At 47.2% G+C, this 12,196-nt stretch overlaps 1 protein-coding gene across 5 annotated transcripts in view; it reads left to right on the top strand.

The window, feature by feature from the left end:
• LOC133345798 (uncharacterized) overlaps positions 1 to 12,196 on the top strand; it is an 87,836-nt gene that overhangs the window by 21,350 nt on the left and 54,290 nt on the right. For all 5 annotated transcript variants that reach the window (XM_061556780.1, XM_061556781.1, XM_061556779.1 and 2 more), the window contains exons 3-6: positions 1,466 to 1,533; positions 2,147 to 2,307; positions 4,968 to 5,101; positions 7,988 to 8,070. In XM_061556780.1, coding sequence (XP_061412764.1) covers positions 1,466 to 1,533; positions 2,147 to 2,307; positions 4,968 to 5,101; positions 7,988 to 8,070 — 446 coding nt within the window. The remainder of the gene's footprint in view (positions 1 to 1,465; positions 1,534 to 2,146; positions 2,308 to 4,967; positions 5,102 to 7,987; positions 8,071 to 12,196) is intronic.

Below are 12,196 nucleotides of genomic sequence, written 5' to 3'. Positions count from 1 at the left end.
AGGCGTTTTTAACCTTAATGCGCGAGCATTCGTGCATTCGTTCTTGTATGTGTCGCACGCTCTCGCACCCTCTCGCATACTCTCCTACTTCTCATCTCACTCTCAACCAGAGCCGTCCCTCGGTTATAGCGAATCGGGGTGACTGCCCTGGGCCCCGTGCTTTGGGGGGGGGGGGTGGGGGCCTCTGTGCTTCGGTCTAAGATGTAATATATTTCGGTTTAGTTCGAAGGCATCGGTTGATTTGCCCTGGAGCCCGCACCCCTCAAGGAATGGCCCTACTCTCAACCTTTCTCATGTCTTGCTCTTGGAACTTCCAGGTGAAGTCATTTGCAAAGGCACTCCAGGGACCCCATTCAGCGCTAATAGCAACGCCTAGCACAGATTGTGCAATGGCCACCTTCAATTTAATTTCTAATTATGCCTATGGTCAAAATAATATTAAAAAAACTATCGATAGATCTATGACTTAATTTATGCCGAGGTATAGACTAATCCTGGGCATTCAAAACACCTCTGCGTGACTTTTGACTGACCAGTCATTCTCGGTGGGACCCAACCTTCCAAACTTTACCGGACCTACGCCGCCGGCTTCCCAATTGAGATTCCGTGCTGCACGATTCAACTTACTGTGCTTACTTTGCAAAGCACTCTTTCAGCAGTTGCTTAGATAATTGACTGGTAAACTGCAGCTTCTCAAACCCTTGTTCTCGGAGTCTGAGATCTTCACACTGTGACCACAATCCTCAGTCAGCAAAAAGTTTTGGAGCTCGGGATTTTTAGTTCCGTCAGATTTGGAATGCTCTCTGCCTGAAGAACTGCAACTGACCGCCGAGATTGCCCCATTTAGGAAGAAACTTAAATTCCCCTTATTTCCTATATGTTAGATAAACTATAGATGTTAAAAAATATATCTATACTGTTTGGCACTCTGAAGCCCTTTGTTGCATTTTTTGCACCATGTAAAAGCGTAAAAAAATATATAGATAATATCCTAAATATTTGACAAAAGACCAATGCCAACTCTTCGACAGCCAGGGTTGGTGGATCAGGCACACACTCGTAGGGCGTCGCGATTGCTATCTCCTGGATTGTAGCCAGGATGTGATGGCAGTAGAGCAAGTGGGTTCATTTACATCTAAATTCCATCTGTATGGGGATTAAGAGTTATTCCCCCCAGTGCACAACGTGCGCGTGGGTTTTTTCCTGCTACTCCGGTTTCCTCCCACGTTTATAATAATCACTTGTTAATGGACTTGGCCAAACATCCCAATATAGGACAACAGAGCTTGGAAATTTCTGGCGCCAGTTCTGGCTGCCTTTCAGCTTGCCTGTGGTTTCCCCGTGGCTGTGAATCTTAACGAAAACTGTGTGCGCGGTGTCACACACGACAAACCTGGCGATGGACATACATCATTGTGAACATGAACGGTGCTAAGTCGTCCGTGCCATGTGCTCTGCTTTCCAGAGGAGCTCTCCGTGTTCGAGCAGGAGAGGGCGTCCCTGAAGGAGCAGCTACCGACTCGCCAAGAGAAGGTGATGGATGATTGATGGTGCGATGAAGAGGAATTAAGAAAGAGGCTTTGTGCTGTTTTAAATTTCAACTTTTACATGGTTGTTTTTGCCCAGATTTCTATTTGATTACTTGCCACACTGTATTTATTTATTATTGCTTTCATCATTTTGGTGGCCCGAGTCACTGTCGTGCCACAATGGCGAGATGTTAACTACCTCACCTGATATACAGGAGGTCATGGGTTCAATCTCGACCCCAAAGCCTGCTGTATATTTGGAGTTTACATCTCTCTCCCCCCATGGTCGTGTGGATTTTTCCCCAGGTCTTCTGGTTTTTCCCTCCACATTTAGAAACATGTGTTTAGTGAAAATGGCTGCGATACATTTCCACATGATAAGCCACTTCGTTGAACTATCATTTGTGGACAGGTCCATTCTGAAAAAAGAGCTATATAGTTCAGTGGACCTTACCTGATAAAATAAAAAATGCACCTCTAACCTGCTCTCTTGAGTTCTCACCCTGACTGAACTCGACACTGCTTCCCTCTCTCCCGTTGTCATTGTTCCCGCGAGGGCCCTGCATTGTTCGTCTTGGAGGTTGGGGTCGACCATCTGATGCTTGTGCCCCTGGCAGGGAAGAGGAGAGCTAACTGGGGAGGCGGCTGTGAAAGGCGGCACGGCGGACGTTCATGACGGAGCGGCAGAGTCGTTGGAGGAGCTGGGGAGGTCTTCCCTCAAGCTTGAGCAGCCTCCCAGCAGCCTGCAAGCCCAGAGGGCAGCTCTGCAGAAGGAGCGGTGAGTTTAGTTTAGGGCACTGGTCTAGTTTTCTCAACCTCTCCTGGGATTTGTTAACTTTTTTACCCATGTGGGTGTGTGTGTGTGTGGGGAGCGGTAGTGTAATGGTTAGCGCACTCTATGACCTACCCGGCGACCCGATTTCGATTCCTGCTCATGACCAATACCAGTGACGATCATTTTAATGGGTCTTGGGCTTCCCCTAGGTCGACTCAGCCTCAAATGAGTACCTGGTACGGTGTGTAAACATCACCACTGGGGAGTCAAAGGCAGCCGGGCGCAGCGCTGACGATGTGCATTTAAATACGATACATTATTGTGTTCCGACTTGCCAACCGTTCAACTCTCAAACGGGTCTCAGGAACGGAACCCATTTATAAATCGAGAACTGTCGATACGGACAGTCTGTCAGTGAGTCCTCATGATCGTCCAGAGGTCTCCAGTACAGCAATTCCCCGCTTAACCTGGGGGTTGCATTCCTGAGAATTGCCGAGTAAAGTAAATTTGCATTGAGCGGGAGTGATTTTCCCGAAAGGAATAATGGTGAAGATCAGCCAGAGTCTCTGGGAAGGTCTGGACCGTGTATCCAAACCAGCCATTGCAGCTGCATTAGCCACAGTCCTAAACCTCGCCCATTTTTCCTGGGCATCAGGACAATACCAACCCCAGCTGCAAGCGATGATAACGTTTTCGCAACTTCAGCTAGCTGAGACCAGGGCACTGTAGTTTTGAATGGTGTCCGAGATGGACACCCACCACCGCAGTGGAGGAATGGTAGACGCATGTTACAAATGACAAGCCGATGGTCATTGGGCAGATCAGCTCCATGGAAGGTCTTGCATCTATGATGTGCTGGGACAGCATGTTGGCAATTACAAGCCCATGGGCCTGCACAGAAGTCTAGCAGCCTCCTGCCATTGTCATTGAGCTAATCTGGCCCATGCCTTTCAATCACTTCAGCTCAGGTATCTGCGTCATGACCCACTCTGGCATTAAAGTTACCCAACAGGATGACTATCCCGAGGGGCCACTTTAGCCAGCACCTGTGACATAAGGTCATAGAAGCCATCTGACTCATCGGCCTTCCCTGGAACCCTCCACCATTCCTTGCCTGCTGTTGATGGAGTGGCGAGCCCACAGTAGCCTGAGATTACAGCTTCCCACAACTCAGCACCAGGTTCCCACACCCCCTTCATTTTCTTGTTCAGAAAATAATTGTTTGGCGTTTCCTGCCCAAGTAGAGGACTGTCCTATTGACTGGAGCCAGAATCTCTTGAATACTACAGAGACCCAGGCGGTACCGGTCCATCTGTCGACAGAGGAGTGGCAGCCTCTTCTCCACAGTGAGCATTCAAACATTTCACGTGCCCACTCGCAGTGGCTTTTTCCATTTTGGGAGGAACGCTAAGGGTCCAGATTCAGTCTCCTGGCTTCGCCAAATAAGGTTTGGATAGGAGATGTCATAGACCTCTGTCTCCCCGGGGCCTCCAGACCAAGCTTGGCTTGATAATTTTCACCTGACTTAAAGCTTTCGTGATTGCAGGAATTCATATTCTTTGGGTCTTTCGGTAAAGTCACGTAGATAGGTTCAAGCGACATGTCTCGGACCGTGTTCGTGAGCATAAGGCAGATTTGAAACACGGTAGAACCAACCCGTCGGCCGTGGCTGATCATTGTTTTTTTATGCGGTTGGCTCACACGAAATAGATTTCTCGAAGTCGAAGGTACTTTGTAAGCCCACTGGCTATCAACAAAGATTCGTTCATGAAGCCATCCATATGTGCAGGCACGGACACAATTTCAAACCAGAAGATGGGTACATAGCCACCTCCGTGTGCTCGCCGTGGAGGCCGCTCTCCGATCTTACATTGACATGCTAATTTCTCACATTAACATCACTAGCCCCGCCCACTTCGTTTATGACCCTTGGACTATACCCATTTTAAACCTCTAAAACAGTCTGAAGTCAGCAGCTTTCCCCCTCTTTTTTCCTCCTGATGACAATCGCTTGTGTTGTGATCGAAACGTGGTAGTTTTTTATTTATTAATTTTATTAATTTGAAGCTATCTACGTGACTTTACCGAAATACCCAAATAATATTTTACACGTGGTTTAGTGGTAATTAATTTGAGGGTGGAGGGGGCGCACCCGTCCAGAGCCCTTTTGTTCTGCTGTAGTGGCTATGAGCACCACATGGGGAACAGCCAATTGGAATCGGTCCACCCCCCATGATATTGCTTACAGACACGACAGCGTTACCATCTGGCACCATCGAGGAAATGGGGGTTGTTTTGGCTGGACTACAATACTATTCAATATATACCTTGCACTATACACCATACACTACACTATACACCGCACACTACACTATACACCACACTTTATACCACACACTACACTATACACCACGTACTAAACTATACACCGCATACTACACTATACACTACACTATACACTGCACACTACACAATACACTACACTACACAGTATACTTTTCATCACACACACTATAAACTACATTGTACACTATACTATATACTACACTATACACAGTGCACTCCACACCGCACACTACACCACACTATACACCATAAATGACACTATACACTACACTATACACAATACGGACAATGCGTCGCGTGTGCCATGTGCGAGGCAGGGAGGAGGTGTTCCGAGCCGGCTGGCGCCTGCGGGAGCTACTGCTCGAGTGCGGCCACCTGGTCCGGGGCGCGCCCAGCCCCGGGCCCTCCCCGAGCCGTGGGCGTGCCGAAGGGGCGGCTCCTGTTGCTGACGGTGGGTGCCAGCAGCGGCTAGCACAGCTGACATGGCGGGGCCTCAGGGCACCGTGGGGACAGAACTAGAGTCTTGGCAGGAGGCACGGCCCGGCCAATAGGGCACCTAGCTAGAAAGGTGGCAGCGGTGGTGGTGGTGCAGTGGTAACACCCGCACCTCGCGACTATACCCCAGTGGAAGGCCAAAACTAACCTCCGCGATTGCTAAGTTGGCATACAGAGGACTTGCCTGCAATAGGTCGAAATTGCAAATGATACTCCCGTGATATTCAAGGATCTCCCCTACTACATTGTAGTTTATCATTTCAATGGCAGGGTGGTGGTATAGTGGTAACACTCGTGCCTCGCAGCAAGAACCCTGGGTTTGATTCCCAACTCGGGCGCCTCTCTGTGTGGAGTTTGTATTCTCTCCCCCTGTTCTGCATGGGTTTCCTCCGGATTCTCCAGTTTTCTGCCATACCTATTAAAATACCACACACAGTGTAACCAGTATTGGCCAAAACATCCCAATGTTGAAAAATTACCATTTTATTTCGCAATTTGGATTACACAGCAGCAGCACCAACATCGCCTCTCTAATGTTAAAAACCTGGCAGGATCCTCCTGAACAAGACTCTCACTGAGGCTTTCCTGGGTGAAAAAAGCATAATCGCAGTTAAAATAAATAACACAACGATGAACTCAAATGTGTAAACACTGCGAGGTGTTCACCAAACCTGATGTGAGTGCCAGGCATTGGTCCTTCGCTCATTATCTGAAAGGACACACGATTTTTAAGACTCTAGTGAGGCTTTCCTGATGAAAAAAATAAATAAAATATAATCAATGCAGATTTGAAGCTTTCGTGACTGCAGGAATCCATACTCTTTGGTGCTTTCGGTAAAGTCACGTAGTTAGAAATAAAATAAAACAAATCACGACGTTTCGATCGCAACACAAGCGGTAGTGATTTGGCCTGATGACAACCACTTGTGTTGCGATCGAAACGTCGTGATTTATTTTATTTATAACTACGTGACTTTACCGAAAGAACTAAAGAGTATAATCAATGCAATAGGAAAAGCTGGGATTGATTCGTGCATGCAGCAGAGTTTTAAGTGTCAAGTTGATTTTGTGTAACCAGAGTGAGTGGAACTCAAGAAACCAGGTTAGAGTCTCATTTGACAAAAGCCAGTGCATAACAACAGGCATAGTCATATAAATCAAAACTAAAACAACTGCAATTATGGATGCGATTAAAAACAGTCCACAAACACACACGCAATGTTTACAAGAATAAAGTTTCTGTAACAAAACACGCACTTCCAATTAGGCTACATATGGTGCGAAAGAAGTTCAACATACATACTTCAAAATCGTTCAAAGTAAAATTATCTTACAGAAAAATCACTAAAGGGATATGGTGATGATTGCACTCGTGTTGCAAGGAGGTAAACAGGAAGACTGGCATGGAGACAGGTAGGGTGGCGGGTGTTGGGACGGGCCAAATGTGACATTCACTAAAGGGCAGCGCCACCACCTCCGTGAACAAAACAGCACCTTACGAACTCCGCCCAATCTCGCCTGTCCAGTCTTGAGAAGTTCGGACGTGTGAGGTGCTCTGAGTTGGCTGCTCTAGCGTGCTTGTCACTGCTGTCAGAGTCCCCTCCTAATGGCCCCTACCAGGTAGCGGGGGTCACCTGGCAGGGGAGGGTCCTGCTAGGTTTTCGCAGTACAGGTATCCCTTGTTTTACGAACGTTCAGTTTACGAAATTTCGCATGAACACAATTGACAAATTACGGGCACTTTTTGATAAATGTGTCTGCTGCGCCTCTGTGCCCGTGCATCGCCCTCCTCTCGACGTCACCTGGACATTGTAAGGGAGTTCTGCTTTGTACGCCGGATGTCGTGCTTTGGCCACCATGGCGGAGGTTGGCGCTGCAAATCCGCCGGGCCGCCACGGTGAATAGCGACGTGGTGCGGTACGGAACTTAACCGTTGAATGCTCAGCGCACCGTCCGTGCTGCTCCGGGGGGGACGTTCAAGATCACCGCGACGTCGTTCGTAGCAAATGTACACTGGTAATTATTCAGTTGGGATAACACGTGGCAATCATTGCACCCCCCCTACTGAAAAACAGTCTTGAGACAGCAAAATAAAAATAAGATAATAGTAATGCGACACTTGATAGAATTCAGAGTAAAGGAGTCGGTTTGTTTGTTCCAGGACGAATCGATTCACTCCAGGCACCAGCAGTCCGTCACCTCCTTATCACTCTTCTATTGTTACTACCACCATGGTTCCTGTTCCAATGAACTTCACTCATTTATTCCTCCACCCACTTTGAGGACTCGGTCTCCCACCAGGCTGACTGTTTTGTCTCATCAATATTGTCTTCAATCACCACACTCCAGGTCATAACAACAGACTTGCCCACTCACTCACTTCCCTATTCACTTACTCAGTGACTCGCTCACCCACCCACTGACTCACCCACTGACTCACCCACCAACCCACTCACTCGCCGCAATGCAGATCACAACACATAATGAATCATTCACCACATTGCAAGTCACAACAACACGCTCACCCACCCACTCACAACACTGGAGGTCTCTTTTCTCCAAGCTCTCACAATAGCCCTGCTCATTTTAAGAAACGTGTCACCTCATCCATTACAACTTTATTGGTGCTGTTTGTTGCTGGCCCCTTGAAGTTTTGGGCCTACTGCGCTCAGCAACCTTATGCATCAAGACATATATTTTACACACTTTACATTTTTTATATTCTAGAAATATATATGTATGTGTGTGTACATTTATACAAGTTTCAATCCATGTAATCTCCCTCCCTCGCCTCTCTCCTCCCTCCCTTACAAATCCTCCTGGCCAACCCTGGTGCGAGCAGAGCCTCTGAGTCTGTGGGCCCTGCTGGAGGAGCTGGAGACTCGGCTGAGGACCCAAGTCTCTGCAGACGCCACGTCGCTACAGGTACTGTGGGTTACATGAGTCACCCGTTGGGGTCCTGCGGGTTGATTGGTCCCTGCCATATAAATGTGTAGTTTCTCTGGCTGTTTTTTTTATCCACCAGTGAAGATGGCAATGGATAAACTTTGCGTTCTTTCACCAAATGGTATAAGGTCCGTAACAGACTCACGTTGGGTTTTGTGGTGGCACAGTGTTGCCGCTTGTGCCTCAGCCAAAAGGACCTGGATTCGATTCCTGACTCGGAGTGCCTTTCTGCCTGGAGTTTGTATTCTTTCCCCTTGTTTCCTCCAAGTTCTTCAGTTTCCTCCGATAGCTAAATGCACATGCAGAATATAACCAATATTTTCTTGGTTCTTTTGGTAAAGTCACGTAGAAGGGAAATAATAAAATAATAAAAATAAAACATAATAAAATTATTCTCATGACGTTTCGGCCACAACGCAAGCAGCCGTCCTCAGGGGAAAACCAGGTTTGTCGGGGAGACAGCGTCTGAATGAAACACCACCACGCTTGGAGCGTCTATTTAAGTTGGGTTTGAAGGGGGGAAGGGCACCTTGACAAAAGAATTTGCATATCAAAAGGAATTTAGCATATTTATGGGAAATGCAGGTATGTGATTAGTACTACTTGTGAAATGCGTAGGAGATGGGCGAGGGGTTTCAAAGTCATATTATGCCCGTGCATTATGCAGGATTAGCAGCATCAAAGGTAGGGGATAGGGGTAGTATTAATAAAGGGAAGGAATGTTAATAGTATGTAGCTGCAGTAACTAAACAACCACGTAAAAAGTATAAATATGCAAATCAATTTATAACATTTTTGACATGCGTTTTTCTGGATATTGTTGTTATTCTGTCTCTCACTGTTCAAATAAACCTACCATTAAAATGATAGACTGATCATTTCTTTGTCAGTGGGCAAACGTACAAAATCAGCAGGGGATCAAATACTTTTTCCCCTCACTGTAATTGGTGTTCGCCAAACATCCCAATGTAGCAGGACCCACCTGACAAAGAGTCTTGAGACTCGATGAGGCTTTCCCAGGTTAAATCAGTTATTTTTATTATTATTATCATGATGTTGAAAAGTGGGACGTTGGCCCTGCATACGCTGCAGACGCTCTGCGCAATGCAGGAGGAAAGTCGAGTGAACGTTGCGAATGTCGTGGCTGGCGTTGGCGTCGTGAACGCTCCCGCGGTGTGTCGTGGGAACTCGCCCTGCCCATAACCTCTGTCGGGGGGGGGGGGAGGGGGTGGGGGGGCTCCCCCTAAATCAAGATCGTATGTCTCCAGGATATCTTGCTAAGGAGGAGCACATGTAAATTATCTCCAGTACACCCTTCAAATATATATCTATTTTTTAAATCACAATTTCAAAGAAAATCTCTTTGGCATTGGAATTCAGAGACACCGGCAAAGGGTCTTGATGAAGTTCACCTGAGGCTTTACTTGGTAAACAAGCTTAAAATTTCGATTGAAAGCTTTTGTGACTGCAGGGATTCATATTCTTGGTTAATTCGGTAAAGTCACGTAGAAGGGAAATAATAAAATAATAAAAACTATAAAATGCTCATGACGTTTCGATTGCAACACAAGAAATCATCATCAGGTATGATGATTATTATTTTATTATTTCCCTTCTATGTGACTTTACCAAAAGAACCAAGAATAATCTTAAAATTCATAGTTGTAAAATGCGCTTAATATAATGTGAAGAAAAAAACACATACACAATAATTGGTTTTGGCCAAACATCCCAAATATAGCAAGACCCTCCTGAAAAAAATGAGTCTTGAGACTCATTGAGGCTTTCCTGGTTAAACAAGCAGAATAATTAAATAATTGCAATGTAATAAAATCTATCCGGAAACGTGTGTAAACTTAATTATGTCTTGAGGTAAGGCGTTAACGATGGCTATTTTTGCGATGGCGTAAACTGAGGCCATTGACAGCTAGAGAAACGATTACTTGGTTAAATTTACACACACTCTGTGGGCAGAAACCAGGGCCACTCCCCGACCGCCAACACACCTCTCGGTGCATACCAGGCACCCACACCCCGGGGCTCTGCTGCTGCTGTGCGTTGTGTGTGCGGTTTAATGTTTGTTTCTCATCTGGGGAGCGGTGGCGCGCTGCACTACGAACCTGGCGAACAGCGTTCGTTTCCCGCTCCTGGCCACCACCAACACCAGTGACGATTATCTGAACTGGTCCCGGGCCTCCTCTAGGTCAACTCAACCTCAAAGGAGTACCTGGTATGGTGTGTAAACATCACCACTGGGGAGACAAAGGTGACTGGGCGTGGTGCTTGACACTCACCGCCTTGTGTGCCATTGCCGGCCTTCATAGGTGCCGCCCACTAACAGCACTTGTCCAAAAGTCTATTAAGGCTATACGTGGGATCTATGCCTTTGCTGTTTAATAATTTCCCAGGCGAAATAGATTGAAACACTTTGAGTTTTATTTGAAAGGCTGTTACAAAGAAAGGAACACCGCGTGTGTCGAATTCGTTAACAATGGTGGCATTGGTCACACTGGTGTGTCCCAGGCATAGTTAACATGTCTACGTTGAGTTGAATTGTCTCTATGGGAGTAGCATCGACATGCATAGACACTCTTAACACCTCCTGTATTCTTGCCAGAAAGGGTTGAGTTGTGCGGGAGAGACAGGGATGATAAGAAGCTACAGTGGTGACAGGTGCAGAGTAATTACATCTGACGTGGGCTCCGTGCTGTGCAACAAGCAGGGCTGGCCAGACAAGTTCGGTGCATCAGAGAACATGGACACACCTACACAAACACCCCCGTATAGCCTTTACCGACTCTTGGGGCAAGTGCTGTGAGCGAACAACTATGAAAGTCTGAACGGCACAGGGGGGGTGGGTAGCCAGGACCACGCCAGGCTGCTTTTGTCTCCCCAGTGGCGGTGTTTATACATCGCACCAGGTACTCATTTGAGGTTGAGTTGGCCTTGGGGAGATTCAGGACCGGTTCAGATAATCATCACTGGTGTTGGTGGCCGGGTTCATAGCACAGTGCGCTAACCACTATGCTACCTACCTAGACACCCCTACACACGTCACATACATGATACACCATCACACCATCTCACACCACCACACACCACAGCCACACACCCCACCACACCACCGTCACACCACAAACACGATACGCCACCACATACCACCACACACTACCACACATCACCACGCCACCAACACACCATCACCACACCACCACTACACCACCAGACAACCACACACGTTTTACATCAACACACCATCACACACCACCACACCATCACAAACCACCACCACACACCACCACCACACACCACCACCACACATCACCACACCACCACCACACACCACCACGCACATCAAATACACGAGACGCCACCACACACTACCACACATCACCACACCACCACGCATACCACACCACACAGCAAATTACAGAGGGTGGCAAGAGGTGGTAGCGAATCACAGATCACAGCTAAAAGGACCTGGGTTCAACTTCCTACTCGGGCACCATTCTGTGTGGAGTATGTGTGTAATTTTCTCCCTGCTGTGTTCTGTGTGGGATTCCTCCGAGTTTTCTTTTCTCCTATAGCTAAAACCCCCCACACTCTGAATGTCAGCGATACTGGTCAGGCATTCTTGTGCTGAATGACGGCCTGCAAATTGCTCTGCTCTGATCGCAAATAGCAGCAGCAACATCGAGCCCCCTACTGTGAAAACATTGGCAGGACCCTCCTGAAAGTGAGTCTTGAGATTTAGTTAAGCTGCCCTGCAGGGTGGATGGGTGCAGAGGGGAGGCAGGCACTACGATGTTGCCTGTATCGTGCTGTCTTCTGCCACCCTAAACACAGCCAAACAAATTCATTGCCAGATTTAGAAGCGTTATTAAAGCACCAATTGGAATCGTTTTTAGCTCGTTTGCCGGTGAGGCGATGAGAGATTCTCACAACTGCATTTAGTGATTAGATTACGGAGCGTTTCATTTAAGACTGCGTCGAGCATCTTAAGAATGAGATCCTGATTGTACTTGCACTCGCAACAATTATATTTGTTTGTCTGTAATGGTGGTGTGACGACACAAATTTGGTCAGAGCATTACATAGCCTAACC

Source organism: Lethenteron reissneri, chromosome 23 (assembly GCF_015708825.2).
Source record: "Lethenteron reissneri isolate LAM-NWPU_2019-01 chromosome 23, ASM1570882v1, whole genome shotgun sequence".
Lineage (NCBI taxonomy): Eukaryota > Metazoa > Chordata > Hyperoartia > Petromyzontiformes > Petromyzontidae > Lethenteron > Lethenteron reissneri.
The sequence above is the reverse complement of the archived record's forward strand: the minus strand, read 5'-3'. Positions and strand labels throughout refer to the sequence as shown.